This window comes from Meles meles, chromosome 7, assembly GCF_922984935.1.
Source record: "Meles meles chromosome 7, mMelMel3.1 paternal haplotype, whole genome shotgun sequence".
Taxonomy (NCBI): domain Eukaryota; kingdom Metazoa; phylum Chordata; class Mammalia; order Carnivora; family Mustelidae; genus Meles; species Meles meles.
In genome coordinates this window covers 111,770,161-111,792,405 of record NC_060072.1, presented here as the reverse complement: position 1 = coordinate 111,792,405, position 22,245 = coordinate 111,770,161, and the positions used below count along the sequence as shown (strand labels likewise).

The window sequence follows — 22,245 nt, the reverse complement described above, 5'->3', positions numbered from 1 at the left end:
GTTGAGAGTTAGAAATTCTGAGTCCTGGCTTCTGGTCTGATACAAACTAATTGTGTGACCTTGAGCAACTGTCCAATCTCACATTTCCCTTCTGTTCCTTCCAGCTTCAAAATTCTATAATTCCATGATATCACAGACAATAAAATTTTGTAATCTTATATTGGCTTGTATAAATAGCCAACTTTATAGTTTCCCAATTAAATTATAATGAACAAGGGGTGCCTGGGTGGCTCAATTGGTTAGGCAACTAACTTCAGCCCAGGTCCTGATCCCAGAGTTCTGGGATTGAGCCTTGGGTCGGGCTCCCTGCTTGTTGGGAAGCCTGCTTCTCCTTCTCCCTCTGCTACTCCCCCTGCTTGTGCTCTCCTGCTCTCTCTCTGTCAAATAAATAAATAAAATCTTAAAAAAATAAACTATAATGAAAACGGAGATAATAATCTACATTGAATCCAGTGTTTTCAACTCAAGGGGGCTTATTACATGGATATAGCGGCTTTGTATCACATGGTCTTAGGTCAATGACTCACACCATCTGCTTGTACTTACTAATTGTTAAATTCTTAGATATTAACTCATCTGCCTAGGATAACTGCAGATTTTTGAGTTGTTTTTCTGTATCTGGTGATAATAAGATTGGTAATAGTAACAACATTATTATTAATAATTATCTTTTTAAAAAATGTTTTCATTTATCTTTTGAAGTCATCTCTACACCCAGTGGGGGGCTGGAAGAGTCACGTGCTCTTCTGGCAGAGCCAGCTAGGTGCCCTCATAGTTATCATTTCTGAGTGCTCTACAAATATTAACTCATTTGATCCTTGCAGCGACCCTGGGAGGTATGATTTACTGGGGCAGAACATACCTCCACTGGGAGCCCCAACCCAGAAGGCTGCCCAGAACCCCCTAACCAGGTGAGAACTTTCCTTGAGTGCCTGGCTTCACAGCCGTGTTCTAATGGTTCTAATGGGTAATGAGTGGCTGTGAGGCTGTGAGGAGTTGCAGGTCTCCCCATGAAAAGGGTCTCTTGCTCTGTGAAATGGGGGTGCTCTTGAGCATTCAGATCTTGCCCTGGGTGCTTCTGTAAAGCCCACAGTTTCTCAGCCAGAGGCCCGGGAGCACAAGGCCCCGGGCAGCCCCAGTGGTGATTTACTGAGTGAGACACCAAGAGATGAGGGCTCAGGGCTTGGCATCTGTAGCCCCAGGGGCCAGATTCCATCTTCCAGTCTCTCCATGCTATGGAAACTGGCAGAGGGATTGGAACCCTGCAAGGCAGGCGGCCCAGATTCTCCAGCAGTAAGTGCTGGAATGACAGAATTGATGGCTTGAAACTGTGGCCATATGCAAGCCCCCATCCTGCCTCTGGTGTGTCATTTGCATATCTGTACCTACTCGTTTCATATGCCAAGGATCTTCTTTTAGGCAGACTTGTCCTTTGTTGATTTTTTTTTAAAGGTTCTTTTGTTTCCCTTCAGTTCTGTGAGCATGACTCTACCAACTCTAGACTCTACAGGCCACCCCTCCAATCTCCAACTATTCATCCCTTCTCTAAAACATGCTGCCTGGGGTTTAGTACTTTTGGAACTCCAAGCAGAGAGTGCTTTTCCTAAGTTAATGCTTATTTGTGGAGCTCCTACTCTGGTGCTGTGGGAGGGGAGGTGGAAAGGTCCAAAGGACCTGGACCTGGATCCTCCCCGTCAGCGGTTTAGAATCCCGTGGGTGTGTCTGGGCAGGTGACTCAGTAATGACACAGCAGTCAAAGCATGGGGAAGAATTCTGTTTTGCCCTTCTGCAAGTCAGCTGGAGAATGCCAAGACAACTTCAAGTATCAATTCTGGGTTTGTTTAATGCATTGTTCTCAAAATTTGACACTCAAAAATTTTGGAGGATCCCAAAGAACTTTTGTTTATATGGATTGTATCTACTCTCTGCTGTATAATCCAGCCTGTGTTAAAAATTAAAACTGAGAAAATGTCAAAACACAAGACTGCACGAGCACATAACCCATTATTTGTCAGAGAAATATTGTCACGTATGATACAACTTCCAGAAAATTCTATGCACTCATGAGAGAATGAGAATGAAAAAGACAAATAATATCTTAAAACTTCTATGAAAAGAGTTTTTGATTTTGCAGATTGCCTAGAAAAGTCTATGGGACCCACAGGAGTTCCCTTACTACACTTTGAGTACTGCTGGACTACAGGATATAGGTTCTTTCAGCATCAAAGATGTGAAGATTCTAACAGAGCACCTGGAAGTCTGTTGAAGCTTTTTTATTCTTTTTTAAAAAGATATTATTTAGGGGCACCTGGGTGGCTCAGTGGGTTAAAGCCTCTGCCTTTGGCTCAGGTCATGATCCCGGGGTCCTGGGATCGAGTCCTGCATCGGGCTCTCTGCTTGGCCAGGAGCCTGCTTCCTCCTCTCTATCTGCCTGCCTCTCTGCCTACTTGTGATCTCTCTCTGTCTGTCAAATAAATACATAAAATCTTTTTTAAAAAAAAAGTTATTAGTTATTTGACAGAGAAAGAGAGATCACAAGTAGGCAGAGAAAGAGGGGGAAGCAGACTCCCTGCTGAGCAGAGAGCCCGATGTGGGGCTTGATCCTAGAACCCTGAGATCATGACCTGGGCCGAAGGCAGAGGCTTTAACCCACTGAGCCACCCAGGTGCCTTATGTTGAAGCTTTGATCAGCGGCAGGAAGAGTTCTCTTTTAAAAAAATCCTTGGGGGGGGGGGGGGCGCCTGGGTGGCTCAGTGGGTTAAAGCCTCTGCCTTCGGCTCAGATCATGATCCCAGGGTCCTGGGATCGAGCCCCGCATCGGGCTCTCCGCTGAGCGGGGAGCCTGCTTCCTCCTCTGTCTCTGCCTGCCTCTCTGCCTCCTTGTCTGTCAAATAAGTAAATAAAATCTTAAAAAAAATAAAAAATCCTTGGTATGGGGCGCCTGGGTAGCTTAGTCATTAGGCCTTCAGCTCTGGTCATGGTTCCGGGGTCCTGGGATCTAGCCCTGCATTGGACTCCTGCTCAGCCAGAAGCCTGTCTCTCTCTCTTCCACTCCCCCTGCTTGTGTTCCCTCTCTTGCTATGTCTCTCTCTGTCAAATAAATTAATAAAATCTTTAAAAAATAATAAAATAAAAAATGCTTGAGGAGAGGATGAAAGTTACTTTCCTTTATACCCTTAAGGTTCAGTTTTGGGGGCCTGCAAATTAAACTGACAAAAGCCACATTAACAGGAGAAAACATACACATTTTATTTGATGTTAATGTTTAATTTTTGTGTGCATGGAGGTCGTGTAGAAAAAAAAGTGAGACCCAAAGAAGTGGGTAGAACAGGTGCTTATACATGATTTTAACCAGCGGTGATAAATTGTGGAGAAATGATAATACAAAGGAAAAAGGGTTTGGGTTTCTGGGGCAGTAAATTGTGGTGAGGGGAATATATGGGGGAAACTCATAGGAGATAAGGTTTATAATAGTACGGTTTGCTTATGTAGACTCCTCTCGGTGCCGACCTTCTGTCTCCAGTGATAAGCTTTGTTCTTCTGGTATGGGAGATAGAAGGGAGAGAAGCTTCACCAACAGTTTATGTCCTGCCTATAGGCAGATAGGAGAAGGGCAAAGAGCTCTGTGTTTGCTGCTTAATTGCTTTCCACTCAAAGTAATCCTTATGCAAAAGGAGCGTATTTTAGGGTGGCATACTCTGATTCCCTTTGGTAAAAACATTAATAGTAGTAACAGGCTATACTAGATACTGAGTCATCAGTTTCTAAGGTTTTGTCCTCTGGAAAGTTCTGGCAGCTCTAACCTTCAGTAAGCCTGAGAATGTCCACTTCTAGGCCAAGCAGTCAGGGAAGGCCCACCTGCCAATACCAAGCCCAGTTGGCTGAGACAGCCTTGTGGGGGATTGTGTGAGAGGCCAGGCTTCACTGGGGCAGCAGCAGAGGAAATCAAAGAGCCAAGGCCAATGGGGCCAAGAGAAGGAGCTAGAAAGAGCTGCCCATCCACCCCACTTCCCCCAAGCCAGGCTGCAGAACAGGACCCCCGGAGGTGAAAAAGAGCCAAGAGGTTGCTCCATGGGCCTGGGGAAAAGAGGGTGCTGGGGAGGCTGCCCCCGGACAGAAGGCAACACCTCGGGGTACAGGTAGGAGGGAAAGGGGAGGCCCTGTGGGCCAGTGAGAGTGAGCAAGTGACTGGCTGGGCAATGAGAAGAACTTCCTGGACACGACCAGCTCCAGGATATCAGACCCCAGGGAGGAAAAAGGACTTTTCTCCTGCAGGCAGTGGGAGAGCTCATGGCTTCCATTCTGTCTCTACCCGTTAGCCTCTGCTCCCTGACCCTGCAGGTCTGGCTCCCTGTAGGGCCACTGCTTCCCACACAGGCCTATCAATACTTCAGTGCCATTTCCCCAGAAAGCATCTCTGACCCTACCCAGTTCAAAGGAAGCCCCTTTCCTTCTGAGGTCCTGTAAACCTCTATTTGGCACTTAATTCTTCCTGCTTTGTGTCATAAATGTGAACAGAGCTTGTCTCCACTAAATCGGGAATTCCTTAAGGGCAGGCATCTTGTCTTACTAACATTTGTCTACCCCTCCAGGACCTAGCCTGGTTCCTTGCCCATGGCAGGTTTTTAACTGATGTTCATGGAAATGACTTCTGCATATTACTTCTTCCCATCTTCCCTCGCTCCACAGTCTCTTGGGAAGAAACTCCCATATCCTGTCCTGACCCTGAACTGCCATTCTCTGCCGGGGTGAGAGCTGACCCAGTGGCGGGGGAGGGCAGAGGGAGCTGCAGGGGACATGTCCACGCCAATGCTCTCTGGCCTCTCTCAGTGGGTTTCGTGTGGCCCAACCTGCAAAGAGGGAACTTCTTTCCACCCGTTCCTTCCCCTTTGTCTTACCTACTGTCCATTGCTGGCTCTTCTCACTCCACCCCTAACCATGTCCACCTCAGGGGACATCCCACCTAGGGATGGGAAAGTGGGGAGATGAAGTGGGTCCTGTCCCCCGCTGACCTGTTACTCATTCATTACATACATGCCTCCTGAGCACCAGGCACCGTTCAAGGTGCGAGGACCCAGCAATGAATGAGACAGGCAGACAGCCTGCTTTGTGGTGTTCAAGAGCATTATCCCAGATAGGACTAGGACTTCTGAGAAATGTCAGAGGCTGTTGAAGGCACTAGGTAAGGAAATTGCAAAGTCCAACGTGGTTTTAGAGCTTATTGGCAATGGGAATGAAGTTTCACTCACCTCTGATGTCTGATCATGACCATGCTTCCTTCCCAGGTATATGAACTGAATGGGACCATCCATAACCAAGAGTGGTCAGTGAAGACTTACAGAGAAGTGGCTTATATGTTTGCGAAAAAGCATCCTGGATTTATTGGAATCAAGCTCATTTATTCAGATCGCAGGTGAGAGAGGACATGGCTGAAGCTGCAGGGTTTGAGAGAATGGGATGCAGATAGAGCCACTAGGAAGGGAGGGGAGGAGAGAGAAAAAAGAGGGAGGCTGGCATCAGAGACCTACACCCTGCGCCAAAGAGCCGTGGAGTCAGTGGGTGCATTCATGCCGCATGCAAACATCTACCTCTAAAGTCACTTCTAGTTCGAATCTTTGCCACGGAGCTTAAATGAGGAACTATGACAATTTTCCATATTAATTCTAGGCCCCACATTGGCCTGGGATATGTTTTTGCCTATATGTTCATAACTGGCTCCTTTCCTTGTTTCAGTTTGCCTCTGGGGTTCTGCTTAATGTCATCCATGGGGGATGGCTGTGTGCAAGGCCTTGACTGGTGACCCAGCCCTCAGGGACCGCTATCTCAGAGTCTGTGTGTAGACACCCCACAGGAGCATGTATGTGGGACCTGATAGCATGAACAAGGACCCACTCTACCCAAGCAAGCACAGAAAGCTTTATAGCTGAATTTTCCTATTGATTATACTGAAGGACAGCTCTTTCCTCCTGCCAGAGGGCCCACCAGTCTAAGGCCTGTGACTGTGCACAGGGCTGGAGATGCAGGGTTCTCAAATGCAGATCACATGGAATCAGGATTCGGGGAGGGGCAGCTCCTCCATTTGCTTAGCCTACCCTAGAGGCTGGGCTCTGGGGGGGCAGTCAGACCCCGCCCCACCCCATCCCCACTGAATCACCTTCCCTCCTTGTGAGGGCTGAGAGTGGGGGCATGCATGAGCGGGAGCTAGTCAGCTGGGATGGAGCTGCCAGGCTGGGGCCCCACTGGTTCCCCTCAGAGGCAACCTGGGAGCCGATGGCAGGAGAGTGTGAGGGCTGGGCTGCAACTGCTTAATCCTCTGTGTTCCCTTAGAGCTCTGCAGGAGAGGGAGTAAGCAGTTTGGGCTAGGGGGCAGAGAAATTTAGGCCCACAGAAATTTTGTCACTGAGGGACAAGTGAGCCAGCTGCTGTGCAGAGACCTTTGTCCTGTCACAGAGATGTACCAGACTTTTCCCTTCAGTGCTTCTGTTGTCTTGTTGTTCGCCTCATCCTTTTCCTGGACTGGAACAAAGAGGGTGCAGAGAGAAGACAGAAGTTCGGTCATAGGGTTTCCGGAGTGCCCAGGGCCTCACTGAATTAATTGGGGGCAAAGGACCTATTGTTGCCAGGTCCTGCTGACCTGACAGGGACTTGGGTCATCTGTTGCATTTCCTAGGTGCCCAGTGGACAGAGAGCCAGGCTCTGTACTGCACCCGCTTCCAGAAGCCATCCTCTCAGGGATGCAGGGCAAGTTTTGGACAAGGCCTCTTTGCTTCATTCAAATGTAGATAATGAAGCATATCCCATGGGTCTTGCCTTGCAGACACCACGGGTCATTCTGGAGCCAGCCGGAGTCCTCAATAGGGTTGGGTTTGGGTGAAGCATCTCTCAGAGGTAACCCCTGGCAGGAGTTACGACGGCCGAGTCAGGAGAGGGTCACATGGGCAGTGGGGAGCGGTTGCTGAGTACCCTGACCTGGCCCAGGCTCAAGCACTGGCGGAGCCACTCGGGGGTACACAGCAGCACCAATGCCAAGTCACGCTGTTGCCCCTGCTTCTCTCTCTCTTCCTCTCGCAGATTCAGAAATGTGTCCTTCATCGCGAAATCCGTCCAAATGGCTATGATGCTTCGGGCCACATTCCCCACGATGGTGGCAGGCTTTGACCTGGTAACGGACTGCACGACGAAACTGTCTGAGAGCAGGGTCCAGCAGGCAGCTCTTCCTGAAGGCCTTGTTGGCTCCCACGGAAGACCTCTATAGAGGCACAGGCCTGACCAGAGTTTAGCACTGACCTTCTCTGGGGGCCTGCAGTCACAAGAGAAAGGGGAGGAGAAAGGGCCAGAAGGCTGAAAGGGGGAGTTGCAGAATAAGGAGAATTCAGGGAGGTTGGGCAGTAATGGTGGGCTTACTCCCATTCCCCTTGCCCTCCACCCTCTTTCTAGCCCACGTTGCCCACCCATGGCTGATTCTTAAAACCATAGCACATGGCGGGAGAGTGCAGGGGGAGGCCTGGAAGCAGAGATGGGGCTAGCCCTGGGCAAAACTGTCCTCTGCCCCTCCACCAAATCAAAGCCATCGCCAGGTTCTGCCAGCCAGGGCACACTTCCCAGATGACAATCCATTAATCTTGTTAGGGAAGCTCAAGTAGTTTCAACTAACTGGCTGAAAGGTGCTCCTGACTCCCTCTTACAGAATCTGTACATTTTACCCGAGTCTGCTTAAGCTCCTGTTTTCAGACCATCCAGAACTCAGGAGTGGATTTCAAAGACTCATTTTGTTTGGACCCGAGATGCCCTCTTGGGATCCCTGGCGGTTGCTCAAAGGGTCTGGCCTCTCCTGAAAGGGGCAGAAGTCCCTCTCATCTCACCTCTTCCCTCTGCATGCAGCACAGACAAAGGAGGCTGGGAAAAAGCACCTCTAGTATAGACCTTCCAGAACAGTCCCTACAAGGGCTGTAATGGACAAGCCCTAGAGGGAAATTAGGGTTGGAAGGGGGCTAGGTAGTTGTTCAAAGGGATCTACTCGCAAGTTCCAGCTCTATTTCAAGCCTACACTCCATTCCACTACATTGAATATCCATATTTGGGTTATTATAAAAATGTGTCCTTGTCTGCCCCCCCCCCAAATTAAAATCAGCATTCCAAAGGAGATATGCTTGTTATCCTAAGGCGCCCTTCCTCTTGGCACACAGCTACAAAACCCTGGGGGTATGTGTGGTTTAGTTTGAGAAGCATAATTTTGTTGGAGTGACAGCTGAGGCATGGACCAAGCAGATGGCTCCATGTCCCCTCCTCTCTGTCCTGCAGGTGGGGCGTGAGGACACTGGCCGTACCTTGTATGACTACAGGAAGGCTTTGATGATACCCGCCTTGCAGGGCATTAAACTGCCTTATTTTTTCCATGCTGGAGAGACAGGTGAGCCATCTGAAGACAAGCAGAACAGAGGAGGTGATGGATAGGAGGGCTCCTCCTCATCATTCAAGAGAACTGATGGAATTCTGGTACAGTGTTGGTATTGTTGATAGTCCTTTTGTGGCACTTGTCCATTTCATATGTGTTATTTCACTTAATCCTAATGGCAACCCCTGGAGGAAGAATAACAATGATAATAGTATCTTTACATATATTATTTCTTTTTTCTTAAAGATTTTATTTATTTATTTGACAGATCAAGATCACAAGTAGGCAGAGAGGCAGGCACAGAGAGAGCAAAAGCAGGCTCCCCGCTGAACAGAGAAGCTGACACGGGGCTCGATCCCAGGACCCTGGGATCATGACCTGAGCTGAAATCAAGAGTAGGGTGCTTATCCCAATGAACCACCTAGGGCACCCTTCCCATTTTATAGGTGAAAAGCCCAAGTCTCCAAACACAGAGTGGTTGGTCCAAAGGCAAGGAGCTAGTCATTAGTGGAGTTTGAATTTGAGCCTTTTCTGATGATCTCCATTTTATAATGAGCAAATTGTGCTTAAGAAATAAATGCACCTGTCCAAAGTCACACAGGAGTCTAGAACCAGGCCTGCACTAGCAGCTAGGAGGCTCTGTCCACACTTGTCAGTGCTGAACAGGAGACCACACCCAGCTGGCCCACTGCTATTGTTTCTGAAATGCCATTAGCCTAGCCACAGCTTTGTTCCCCGAAGCTCACTCTACAGGCTCATGGGTCATCTCTCAGACCTTCCCATTTTACAGTCCTTAAAATATGTAAACCCTAAGCAAAAGGAATCCCAGATCATGGCTGCAATTTCAGGTCGAAATGAGGTGTCAGGAGGAAAGCTTGCTGCTGTGTCTTACCTGCTGTCTCTGAGTACCTTAGGCACCTATCATCCTTAGAAGTGAAGAGCAGTAGGGGCTTGAATTTCACAACCAGGCTCAAACCTTGGTTTATCACACCATCTCTCAGAGAAAGGGTCCGTGTGCATTAATCTCGTTTCCCCTGACATTTCAAGTCATTTTGGATCCAATTTAGATCAGAGTTGTAGGAGACTTGAAGAAGTGTTTGTGGGGGATGTGATAAGGGATAGGGGTTGTTAACCTTGAAGAGCTTGTGGTCTAGTTGGGGAAACCATACTTATCTGTGTGAAATAATTTCAACAGTATGAAACACTGTACCAGGATCTAACTACATTCTAAGATGCATGGCCCTAAGAGAGGATTTTGCCAGGAGAAATATAGGGTGTTCATACCCAAGAGTCATGTTCTTATTTTTGAAAAGAAAGAGGGGTGCCTGTGTGGCTCAGTTGGTTAAGCATCTGCCTTTAGCTCAGGTCATGATCCCAGAGTCCTGGGATTGAGCCCCATGTTGGGCTCCCACTCAGTGGAGCCTGCTTCTCCCTCTCCCTCTGCCACTCCCCCTGCTCATGTGTTCTCTTTTTCTCTCAAATAAATAAATAAAATCTTTTTAAAAATTAAATAAAAAGGAAGCGATCTGGGGTGCCTGGGTGGCTCAGTCAGTTAAGCACTTGCTTTTGGCTCAGGTCATGATCCTGAGAGTCCCAGGATCGAGTCCTGCATCAGACCCCACTGCTCAGTGGGCAGGGAGTCTGCTCCCTCTCCCTTTTTTCCTTCCCTGGCTTATCCTCACTCTTTCACTCACTCTCTCTCTCTCAAATAAATAAATAAAATATTTTTTTAAAAAAGATTTATTGGGGCACCTGGGTGTCTCAGTGGGTTAAAGCCTCTGCCTTTGGCTCAGGTTCATGATCCCAGGGTCCTGGGATCCAGCCCCGCATTGGGCTCTCTGCTCAGCAGGGAGCCTGCTTCCTTCTCTCTCTGCCTGCCTCTCTGTCTACTTGTGATCTCTGTCAAATAAATAAATAAAATCTTTAAAAAAAAGATTTATTTATTTGACAGAGAGAGGGAGAGAGAGTGAGAGAGGGAACACAAGCAGAGGGAGTGGGAGAGGGAGAAGCAGGCTTCCCGCCAAGCAAGGAACCTGATGTGGGGTTCGATCCCAGGACCCTGGGATCATGACCGAAGCCAAAGTCAGTCATTCAACAACTGAGCCACCCAGGCACCCCATCAAATAAATAAATAAAATCTTAAATAAATAAATAGGAAGAGCTCTTTGAAAAGAAAGTTTTAGGTAGGAAACCAGTGAAAATCCTCCCGAAACACATACCCTAACTAGCAGGGGGAATTCTGGGGTTTTATTCCTAACAGAGAAGTAGAATTTTCGGGGCACCTGGGTGGCTCAGTGGGTTAAAGCCTCTGCCTTCGGCTCATGTCATGATCCCAAAGTCCTGGGATCAAGCCCCGCATCGGGCTCTCTGCTTGGCAGGGAGCCTGCTTCCCCCTCTCACTCTGCCTGCCTCTCTGCCTACTTGTGATCTCTGTCTGTGAAATAAATAAATAAAATCTTTAAAAAAAAAAAGTAGAATTTTCATATTTTACATGTAGATCACTTAGAATGCTTTTGGCTGCCAGGAATGGAATATGCACATTTAATAGGTTTTGCAACAAGGTTATCTATTTTGGATCATCTGTTTTGTACCCTGAGATCATAATCTGAGCCAAAGGTAATCACTTAACCAACTGAGCCACCCAGGTGCCCCAAAGTCACCTAATATTTTACATAATAAGTGACCTCTGCTTTCCTCTTCAAGTCCAGGGGTCACTGTACTCGGTAGTCAGATAGTCAAGTTACATTTAGGTGTAATCAATCCAGTGAAGCAAGAGTCAAGATATTTGCTCCAGGGCATCTCCTTTTATTAGGGAAGAAGCAAACCCAAGAGCTCTCGACCAATTACCTTCCAGGCCAGCATTAGGACTATCCTAGCTGCAAGGGAAGCCAGCAGAGTCAAGACCTGTAATTTTCACCCTCCAAAGAAAGCCCTGCCAGCAAGGAAGATACAGTGGGGATGGCTGGTAAATAGGCAGTACCTGCCACTACCTTGCCGGTCATTGTGATCTTGCAGTCAATGTTGCAGTTGATATTGGTGAAGATACAAATTGAGTAAGTACATACAAGTAAATTATATCGAGAGTTTGCAACACATTATTGTAAAGATAATAAACAAAGTTCCCAGGAAATTGCTCCGGAAACAAACAAATGGAAAGAAAGAAGATAGACTGTGGAGTCAGACAGACCAAGGTTCGAAACCCAGTTATACTACTTAATTGAGTATGCTCCTTCAGTTTATGAAGCCTGTTTAAGTTTCAACTTCCTCATCTGTTACATACATACATAAAATAGGCTTTTATTGCCTTTCATTAACATTGTTACAAGGAAAATTGTGTGTGTGTGTGTGTGCGCACGTGCACACGTGTGCGCTTACGCACGCGCCTGTGTGGTTTTTTTCTTGCTTGGGGATTGGAAGTGTTTATCTGAGTATGGTCTATGGGCCAGATCCATTTGACTGAAAACTATCCCCTTTCCCCAGACTGGCAGGGTACTTCCATAGATAGAAATCTTCTGGATGCTCTAATACTGAACTCTACCAGGATTGGCCATGGATTTGCTTTGACCAAACACCCAGCAGTCTGGGCTGACTCCTGGAGGAAGAACATCCCTGTAGAAGTCTGTCCCATCTCCAACCAGGTATGCGTGATCCATGTGACCAATCCTCCAATCTCAACCTCTGTTCTGATTTCCCAAACTCTTTCCTGTATAATTTCTTGCCCCTCTGCTCACCTGTTTTCTGTATTCCCCCACTGTCTCACTCCGATTAGTAAGTTATTTAGGAATGGGCTCTTGCCTAACCCATTCATAACAATGAGGCAGCAGTGAGGGTCCCCAGTGGGGTGGAATTTTGGGCAAAGCTATAGACAAAGCTAAAGGGACAGTGAGGAAGCCTAGTGAAGTGGGAGGGGCCATAGGATACTGCTGTTTCCACAGTTGCTTGGGGTTCTTGTGCACCTGTCTATCTTCCTGTGTTCAGGAGAGCAGCTCTGAGCCAGACCAAGAGAGAGACCAAATGTTTGTGGTGGTAAAGAAACTTGGAAAAAAATAGGAAGAACACAAGGCCTGGCTCTATTTCTGTGTTGTGCCTAGAAGTCATTCCAGTGGTCAGGGATGATGAGAGTAAGAAAGGAGCTGGTTATCCTCAGGGTCTTGCCTCTCTTGGGACAACTCTTTTTATGGTCAAAGTTTGTCCTCCTTTGCCTCTTATTGGCAGGTTCTGAAACTGGTGTCTGACTTGAGAAATCACCCTGCTGCTGTTCTGATGGCCACTGGGTACCCCATGGTGATCAGCTCTGATGACCCAGCTGTCTTTGGTGCCAAAGGCTTATCCTATGATTTCTATGAGGCCTTCATGGGCATTGGGGGAATGGCAGCTGATCTGAGGACCCTTAAACAGCTGGCTATGAACTCTATCAAGTGAGTATCTTGTGTACTTCCCAGATCCCCAACTCCCTTTTCTACCCTACAACTTGTGTTTATCTCTCTTAGAGTTTTGGGGAAGAAGTCTGGAAGGTTTTTTATGTTTTTTTTCTACATTGCCTCTGTTTCCTTATTGCTCTTGGACTGGGGAGAAATGTGCTCTGCAAACATCTGAGACCCCCTCAGCTTTTCCCCAAACCTTTCTCTCCTGACCTGAGTGCCTTTTCTCTTGCAGGTTCAGCACCTTGTTGGATATTGAGAAAAAGGCTGCCATGAAAACCTGGGAGGAAAGATGGAATAAGTTTGTAGCTGACCTGGCTAGGAGGCCAAAGTGAGAAGATAGCCATGTATTACCCTGTTCCTCTGCTTCCCTCTGCAAGCTGTTTTCACCTTCTATCATTCATTCTTGAACCCACTCCAGTATAGTTTCTACCTCCATTTCTTTTTTTTTTTTTAGTAATATTTTAAAAGATTTTATTTATTTGACAGAGAGAGAGAGGGAACACAAGCAGAGGGAGTAGGAGAGGGAGCAAGCTTCCCACTGAGCGGGGATCCCGATGTGGGACTCGATCCCAGGACCCCAGGATCATGACCTGAGCCAAAGGCAGACACTTAATGACTGAACCACCCAGAGGCCCCTCTACCTCCATTTCTTTATCAAAACTGACTTCATGAATGTCATCAATGGTCTCTACATTGCTTGACCTCTCAGAAACACTCGAACAGTCTACCAAACTCATCTTTTTGAAATATTCTTTTCTCTCAACCTCAGTGACATCAACTCTTTTGGTTTCTCCTTTCTCTCTGGCAGTTGCTCCCAGGGTCCTTTTTCCAGATGCTCTTCTCTCTCAGATGTCTGTGTTGCATTTCCTCAGGGCTTAGTTTTGCCTCTTCTCTATTATGTCTCTGCTTCTCTTTTCTTCTCTCTTACTCTATAGTCTTTTCCTAGGTAGTCTCATCCACTCCTTTGCTTTTAAATACCATTTATTTGCTGATGATTCCCAATATATTTATTCACTTGGAAGGTTCACGGGAATCTCAGAAACCTGTGTGCTATGCTGAACTCACAATCTCTACCCTTTCAACCTTTTCCTGGACTTTCTCATCTTGGTAAATGGGACCTCCTTCCATTCCACCCAGCTGCTCTATGTAGAATTTTTCAGTGAAATTCTTGATACTGCTCTCTCCACTTGGTCCCTACATCCGAATATATCTTGAATTTTCCATGTCTCTCTATCTCTATTGCTATTGGCTGAGTTCAAGCCACTATAACTTCTTGTCTGAGTTATAATAGCCTCTTAATTGATCTCTTCTTTCTTTTCTTTGCCTTCTTCCTTTCAATTTTTGCAGGGCAATGACTTTTTTTTTTAAGATTTTATTTATTTATTTGACAGAGATCACAGGTAGGGAGAGAGGGAGGCAGAGAGAGAGGAGGAAGCAGGCTCCCTGCTGAGCAGAGAGCCTAATGCGGGGCTCCATCCCAGGACCCTGGGATCATGACCCAAGCCGAAGGCAGAGGCTTTAACTCACTGAGCCACCCAGGTGCCCCCAGAGCAATGACTTTTTAAAAATTAAATTAAATCAGCTTCCTTCATTGCTTACAAGTCAGTGCACTTGTGAAAACTCAAATGTTTCAGCAGGGCACATAGCTTCCTTTTTAACCTGAATCCTTTCCAGCATCATCCTACTCCAGTCCCCCTGATTGTACCAGATTCTGGCCACACTAGTCCTTTGTTTCTCAAATATCTGAACTCTATGCTGCATCAGAGTCTTCTCCCATTCTCTCTGCCTGGGATATTCTTTCCTTCCACTTTGTCTAACTGACTCCTGCTCATCCTTCAGGGTTCACCTTTAATGTCACTGTCTCAGAAAAGTTTTCTAGACCCCTAACATATTAATATCTCTCATAGCACCTTGCTTTTCCCCTTCATGACTCTTACCATAATTTGTAATTATATATTTATTTCTGTGTTTATAGTCTCCCTCCCCTAGACTGTAAACTCTGTGTAGGCAAGTACTAATGATTGTTTTGTGTATACTGTGAACCCAGAGCCTAGCTCCGTGCCCCAAACCTGGTCAGTACTCAATAAAAGATAAGTTGAATGAAATGGATATAACTTGTAGGTATTGAGCTGGTTGCTTAAGCAGGAGGGAACAAAGCAAAGGTTCCCCGAAGAAAAGACCTTATGTGATCAAATTCTGGCACCTGGCCTGATCGTCAGGAAAAGGAAGGCAAGAAGCCAGCCTTGTCTTTACTTGACTAAGGGAGGTGAAGGAGGATCAAAGAATTCCTTCGAAGTTGCAGGAGAATTCAAATGTCTTCTCATCCATCACCCATCACCTGCACCTGAGCTAAAAGGCAGCAGCCCACTGTCTCTTCATGAGTGGTTTATCACTGTTTGGTTCAAAGACAAAGAAAAAGTCTCGCTGATTAGGGATCCTCAACCACAGGCTGGTACCCAGATGGTACAAGATGATCTTTAAGATCCCGTCTAACTCTGACAGTCTTTGATTTATTGCCTTAGCCAATCTCAGTAGATAGAATATAGGTCCCAACTCAGCTGACTTGCACTTAATAAATGGTGAAAGTGGAACGTAGCAGAATGGACTTCTGTAGCAAGTTGTTGTGATTACAGAGTTCTCCCAGGAGTGTAAGGTCTCTGCCTGGACTTGGTGTGATCTCTGATTTGGCAAATTAAACCAGCTACTATTCTTGTCTTCATGCCTGGCTCAAGAGGCTGAGTCCTAACAGTGAACTAGAAACATCAACAGAACCAGATGCTAAGTTATGAAGATCTGGGAAACAGGTTGCAACCCCCTTGGAACTAAGTAATATTTCTGCCAGGAGTCGAGTTGTTAAATCTGATTTCACTTATTCCTCCTGTAGGACTTCCCAGAAGTTACCCTGACATATGTTTTTGGGGGAAAACTTGTGTGTTAATTGAATTTTTGTAAATGAAATCATGCTGCACCTGGGGCCTTGCTACTTATTTAAAGGAAATCTGAAGCAAAGCCTTCTGTTAAACATATTTTGTAATTTGAATTATGTAGTCTATATTTATTTATTTATTGGAATAAGGTTAAATGGTTTTTCCTTCTTTGTCAGGTGAATTGTCTGGTCTGGAAAAACGTAATGGCCAGGGACACCAAGAGTCCCTGACTTGCCAGGCTTATTGTATATGTCCCTATTATCTGGCCCCTGATGAATATCCTGGTCCAGCCCCATCCTGGAACTTTTCATCAGCTGGCATAGCTCCCAGGGAAGGGCAGGGAGACTTCTCAAATGGAGAGAATGTTGTTGGAGATGCAAATCATCCTGTTTCCCAGCAGGTGAGAATTTGGGATCCAGCCTTAGGGAAAACCATGGAACATTTTTCTTTTTATCTTGAAATAATGTGAAACCTTCAGAAAAGTTATAAGAATAGTACAAAGAACTCTAACATACTCCTTGTGTAAGTTCCCCAATTATTGACATTTACAACATTTGCTATACCCTTCTCTCTGCATATATATCTGTATCTCTTTTTTTAAAATTAACATATAATGTATTATTTGTTTCAGGGGTACAGGTCTGTGATTCATCAGTCTTACACAATTCACAGCACTGTCCCCATAACACATACCCTCCCCAGTGTCCATCACACAGCCACCCCCTCCCTCCTACCCCCCTTCCCCTCCAGCAGCCCTCGGTTTGTTTCCTGAGATTAAGTCTCTTATGGTTTGTCTCTGTATCTCTTTCGATGTCTGCATAATAGATCCTATTTTTTCTAACCAATTGAGACTTAAGATACCATTATGACCCATTACTTGTAAACACTGCCATGCACAGTTACCAAAGATGGTGTCATTCTCCTGTGTAATCATAGTATAACCACCCAAAGTAGGAAATTAACATTGATAAGATAATACTACCCGGCCCTGGCCCTTCTGGGCATATTTCTTTTCTGGCCCAGAAAGATCTTAAAGATCAAACCCAGGATCACATATTACACTTAGTTATGCTCTCTCTTGTCTCTCTACTCTGGGACAGTTCCTCAGTCTTTCCTTGTCTTTTATGACCTTGACATTTTTGAAGAGTACAAACAATAATTTGGTAGAGTGTGTCTCATTTCACGTCTATGTAATGTTTCCTTCTGAAGAGATTCCAATTTATACATTTTCAGGAGAAAGGCCTCAGAAGGGACACTTTGTCCTCAGTGTATCACATGGGGCATGGGTGGGAGGTTGGGGGGGCACATGGATCAGGGCCTGCTGGAGGCCATCTGCACCAGCAAGCAACAAAGATTCACTAAAATTTCAGCGTTGTGAAACCAATGGTGGTCTGAAATTGGTCTTTGTGGCAGTTTTTTTTAAATAACTTTTTTAAAGATTTTATTTATTTGACAGAGAACACAAGCAGTGGGAGTGGGAGAGAAAGAAGCAACCTCCCCACCGAGCAGGGAACTCCATGTGGGGGTCCATCCCAGGACCCTGGGATCATGACCTGAACCAAAGGCAGACAATGACTGTGCCACCCAGGCGCCCCTGTAACTTTTTTTTTTTTTTTTTTAATATTAGCTCTATCTATCATTAGGGTTCATGGATTCTGATTCTATTCAATGGACTATACTCGAACACTTTCCTTATTTCTTTTAAGATGTTCACACTGTTCCAGCTTAACTCTGTTAAGCTGGCTCCTGTGACTGATAAATTCTTAAAATTTTTTGAGAACTTCCTTATTTTTTGACACAATTAAATATCCTGGGTTCATTTTGTACTTTCCTTATCTCATACTGGACATGAGCTCTTCTCCAAAGAACTCTGGTTCCTTGGTTAGAAAACCTTGACCTGAACATTAGATATGCTCATTGTGTGTTGTGTTTTTTTTTTTGTTTGTTTGTTTTTATTATGTTTTCTTTCTTTTTTTTTAAGATTTTATTTATTTACTTGATAGAGATCACAAGTAATCAGAGACAGGCAGAGAGAGAGGAGGAAGCAGGCTCCCCACTGAGCAGAGAGCCCGATGTGGGGCTCGATCCCAGGACCCTGAGATTATGACCTGAGCTAAAGGCAGACGCTTAACCCACCGAGCCACCCAGGTGCCCCAGATATGCTCATTGTTAATGGTGTGTGTATACACATACATAAATTACATTTATGTATGTGTATATGTGACTATAACTTATATTGTTAAAAAGAAAACCACACTCCCAAAATGATGTCATTTAGGATGTTACCAAACTGGGGCCTAATACCTAACCTAACTGCATTTTCAACTCCCCCCACCCCGGAAATGTAAGTCTTAACTGGTCAGTCAGGAATTTTCTAATCAGTACCAGCGAGATAATCTACCACACAGGCACTTTCCATCTCCCAAAGATGAGGTCATCCACCTAATAAGAGCCTATGCCCTTCACCCTAAGGGGAGATGACCTTGCCTGGACTTATCTTTTCTTTTGCTAATAACTTCTTACCCCATTACCCCCACTGTCTTTCCTTTTTTTTCTTTCTTTTTTAAAGATTTTATTTATTTATTCGACAGAGACACAGACAGACAGGGAACACAAGCAGGGGAAGCAGGAGAGGGAGAAGTAGGCTTCGGACTGAGCAGGGAGCCTGATGCGGGGATCCATCCCAGGACCCCAGGATCATGACCTGAGCCCAAGGCAGCTGCTTAACTACTGAGCCACTCAGGTGCTGTACCCTGCCCCCACCCCCCACCACCCCCTTTCCTATGAAAACCTTCCATTTTATAGGGCTCCTCTACTTGCTAGATTGGATACTGCCTGATTCTGTGATACTGCCTGATTCTGGAGCTTACTTTAAAAAAGCAAACCAACATGAGTTTGCACCCATATCTCCCATTCCATTCAATACCATGGGTTTATTCCAGCCTCAGCTCTTTCTAACTCTGTTCCCCAGCTGTGAGAAACTTGGCTCCTGCTACCCCAATGCATCTTCCTAGTTCCTGATTCCCCCGTGCATGCATGCGGTCCCTCTTTACCGCCCACTAACACTGCTTCCCCCGCTCTGCAGGTCCCTCTGGTTCATGGGAACGGAGGCAATGAACACAGGGAAGGGAAGGGGAAGGGGAAAGAGAGGAAGGGGAGAGGAGGGGAAGGGAGGGGAGGAAAGGGAAAAAAATTTGGAAGAAGGAGAGAAGCAGGCAGGCTTTCTAGAGTTTGAAGAGGTCTCTAGAAGGGAGCAGATTCACTGGTGTACTGGAGCTCTCCTTTCAGGGCCTTGCACATGCATGGACCTCTTCTAAGAGAACCCATGGAGTAGTAATTTAAACTACTTTTTCTTAAAAAAATAAAAAAATAAAAAAATACCTTTTCTTTAAGAGGGTCGTTCAAATATATGTAAGTCTCAGGGTTCCACAAAATCTGGATCTGGGTCTTGCTCTAGCTCAGCTCTTCATCTGAAGATTCAGTTGGTTAAGTGTCTTCGGCTCAGGTCATAATCGCCAGGGGGCTGGGATTCAGCCCCATGTCAGGGTCCCTGCTCAGTGGGGAGCCTGCTTCTCCCTCTCCCTCTGTGATCTCTCTCGCTAATAGATAAATAAATACATGCATAAATAAACAAATAAATAATTTTTTTAAAAAAAGGAAAACAAGGGTAAAGTATGTTGGCTGATAAGACTAGCAAACTGGAGATAAGAGTTACAGGGTCTCCGCCTGGAAGGGATCCTGAAAGCTATGTAAATCATAGCCGCTTCTGGAAGAGCCATCCAAAGAATCAGGAAGATGTGCCTGCTTAATTTTTAAAGCTCACCAGAATAGGATTCTGTAACCTGCCTGAGCCACCCAGTCCAGAATCCCAGAATGTCCCTTTTCACAAGTTCAAGATTTTGTGTGACTGCTGGGATCCTTGCCTCTCCCAAGACTCTGTCATTGGAGGACTGGGTGTATAGAACTGTATCCACAGACCAACAGTAAGTTAGCATGCTGGCTTATACATATTATTTCCCATATGTAATATGTTCTTTACATAGCAGTTACCCTAAAAATGACTTAACCTTCTTGGTCCTTTCTTCTCTGTCCAGGAAGGGGTAAATAGAAGGGGGGGGGTGGTGCTGGCAGAGTTGTTGGGGTATCTGGGAGCCCGGTGGGGACAGGGAGCAGTTTCCATCTGGCTTTCCCGGGATGGGGGCCACATCCTTAGTACTCAATGCTTACATGTAATGCTTACATGCAGGGTGGGGAGCAGAGCTGCTGAGTTTCAGTGTATCCCAGCTTGCAGCCAAAAACCTCTTCCTTCTCCACCTTCAGGGTGGCCTGGATCCAATCCAAAGGGACCTTGCCTGGGGACTGGCCACAGATCATACGTAAGGCAGATGAGGTCTGTCCTGGTCCAGCCAGATCTTCCCAGGGCTAAGGCCCTTCTGGGGCAGGGAAGGGTAGGAAGACTGGAATTTTTAGAGTCATGGAATACTGGAGCTGGGAGAGGCCTAAAGATCATCTTATCTAACTCTGTGTTAACAGAGGACTCACTTAAGGCCCAGAGAGGGTAAACAACTGTCTCAAGGTCACACAGTAGGTAACAGTAGGTTTCCAGAGTCTTAGGTCGGGGTTCATACTACTTGTATGTTCTCTCTTTTTGTCTGAAGAACCTCTCAGTAACAGGTTTCCAGAAACTCCTGGCAGGCCTAGGTCAGTTCTCGGCTCAGAGGGTGGAGTTTGGGCAACTGCAGCCTCCAACTCACCCTCAGACAAACTCTCCACCATTCCTCTTGCTTGATGAGGACAGAACCATTAGCCCTATTGGGAGCAGTGATCTTCCTCCTGGGACAGGCTGAGCCCTCTGCTCTCCTTTGGTTGAGTTCCAGTCCCAGAAACCCGCTCAGTTTCCTGTCCCCCACCAGGAGGAGTGGATCCTTGGAGTCCAGGGCCTCTGGGGAAGAGCCTTCTCTTTGTCCAGGGTCCCTGGGCAGGCAGAACTCAGGTCCCGGGAATCTCTGCCAGCCCCCACCCCCACCGCCCCCCAGCTTGCAGACAGCTGTGGTCCTCGGAGGCCCCCATGACTGCCATTTAGTGGGAAATGGCCCGAGACAGAAGCATGTGGAAAGCAAATGGCGATTAGTGTGAGACTGAGGATGGTGAAGGACCTTTCCTGGCGAGAGCCTCGTCCCCTTCACCTGTGGCAAGGGGCAGGCGGACTGCGGCGTGCTGCTGACCCCTGGTGGCCACTCGCGGCACCACAGAAATGTCTCCCGCCTCTCCATTCTTTTTGGTTCCCTTATCCTCTGCTGTCGCCTCCTGTCACTGCTGGGAGTAACACTTAAGACAATAAGTAACATTTAATAATAATACTTTCTGATTGTAAAACATGCTTGTAGTAGCGAATCTGTAAACTCCAAAAAGTATAGATGAAACAAAAATCACCCATATTGGGGCACCTGACTGGCTCAGTCAGAAGAGTGTGGATTCTTGATTTCTGGGTTCTGGGTTTGATCCCCAGGTTGTAAAGATTACTTAAATAAATAAAACTATTTTTTAAAAGATTTTATTTATTTATTTATTTGACAGATTGAGAGAGAGAGAGAGAGAGAGCACCAGCAGGCAGAGGGAGAGGGAGAAGCAGGTTCCCTGCGGAGCAAGGAGTCTGATGCGGGGCTGGATCTCAGGACCCTGAGATCATGACCTGAGCCAAAGGCAGCCACTTAACCCACTGAGCCACACAGGTAGCCCTACTGTTACTCTTTTGCTCCATTCCCTACCCACAGTATAATAGTTCTCAAGGTCTCCTTCCAGTTCCCTTCTTCTGCCTTACCTCTTGCCACTACCTTCCTCATATGCTTTGCTTTTGCTGCCTCATCTTCCCCTCCCAGGTAGAAAGGTCTGCTCTTGACTTTAGGCCATCCTGTATGCACAAATTTAGAGCACATAGTATAGGATGAGGGGATAGTGCCATAATAATTTTTAAATTGTATTATATTTATTTATTTATTAAAATATTGTATTTCTTTATTTGACAGAGAGAGAGAGAGTGAGCACAAGCAAGGGGAGCAACGGAGTGAGAGGAAGAAGCAGGCTCTCCACTGATCAGGGAGCCCCATGCGGGGCTCTATCCCAGGACCCTGGGATCATGACCCGAGCCGAAGGCAGACGCCCAACCGACTGAGCCTCCCAGGTGCCCCTAAATTTTATTGTATTTAAAATAAAAAATTTGAATAGGTATACAATCATATTTTTAAGAAGAAAAAATATATGAAAAGAACAGATTGGAAAGTCTTACGTCCATCCCAACTTCACCCCATCCTCTTTTGCACCCCACCTATTTTTTCCCCACAATACTTAGTAGTTTCTCATGTTTCTTTGTGCAAAATAAATGAGTACAAATATGAATGTTCTGTTTTTCCTTTTCTGATACAAAAGACAGCATATTATGCCTACTGTTCTGGACTTTGCTTTTTTTATTTAACAGTGTGCCCTGGGAATCTTTCCATTT

General features: G+C 46.1%; 1 protein-coding gene across 2 annotated transcripts in view; it reads left to right on the top strand.

Moving 5' to 3' along the window:
* The window catches only part of ADA2 (adenosine deaminase 2), a 34,939-nt gene extending 13,117 nt beyond the window's left edge, over positions 1-21,822 (top strand). The window contains exons 6-12 of one of the 2 annotated variants that reach the window (XM_046013560.1): positions 5,286-5,413; positions 7,072-7,162; positions 8,302-8,410; positions 11,876-12,033; positions 12,611-12,813; positions 13,052-13,147; positions 21,775-21,822. In XM_046013560.1, the coding sequence (XP_045869516.1) occupies positions 5,286-5,413; positions 7,072-7,162; positions 8,302-8,410; positions 11,876-12,033; positions 12,611-12,813; positions 13,052-13,147; positions 21,775-21,787 (798 nt within the window). In that variant the 3' untranslated portion in view covers positions 21,788-21,822. Of the gene's footprint in view, positions 1-5,285; positions 5,414-7,071; positions 7,163-8,301; positions 8,411-11,875; positions 12,034-12,610; positions 12,814-13,051; positions 13,148-15,922; positions 16,275-21,774 lie in introns of those variants that run through there. The other variant, XM_046013561.1, reaches the window with a different exon arrangement.
* The last annotated feature ends 423 nt before the right edge of the window (positions 21,823-22,245 follow it).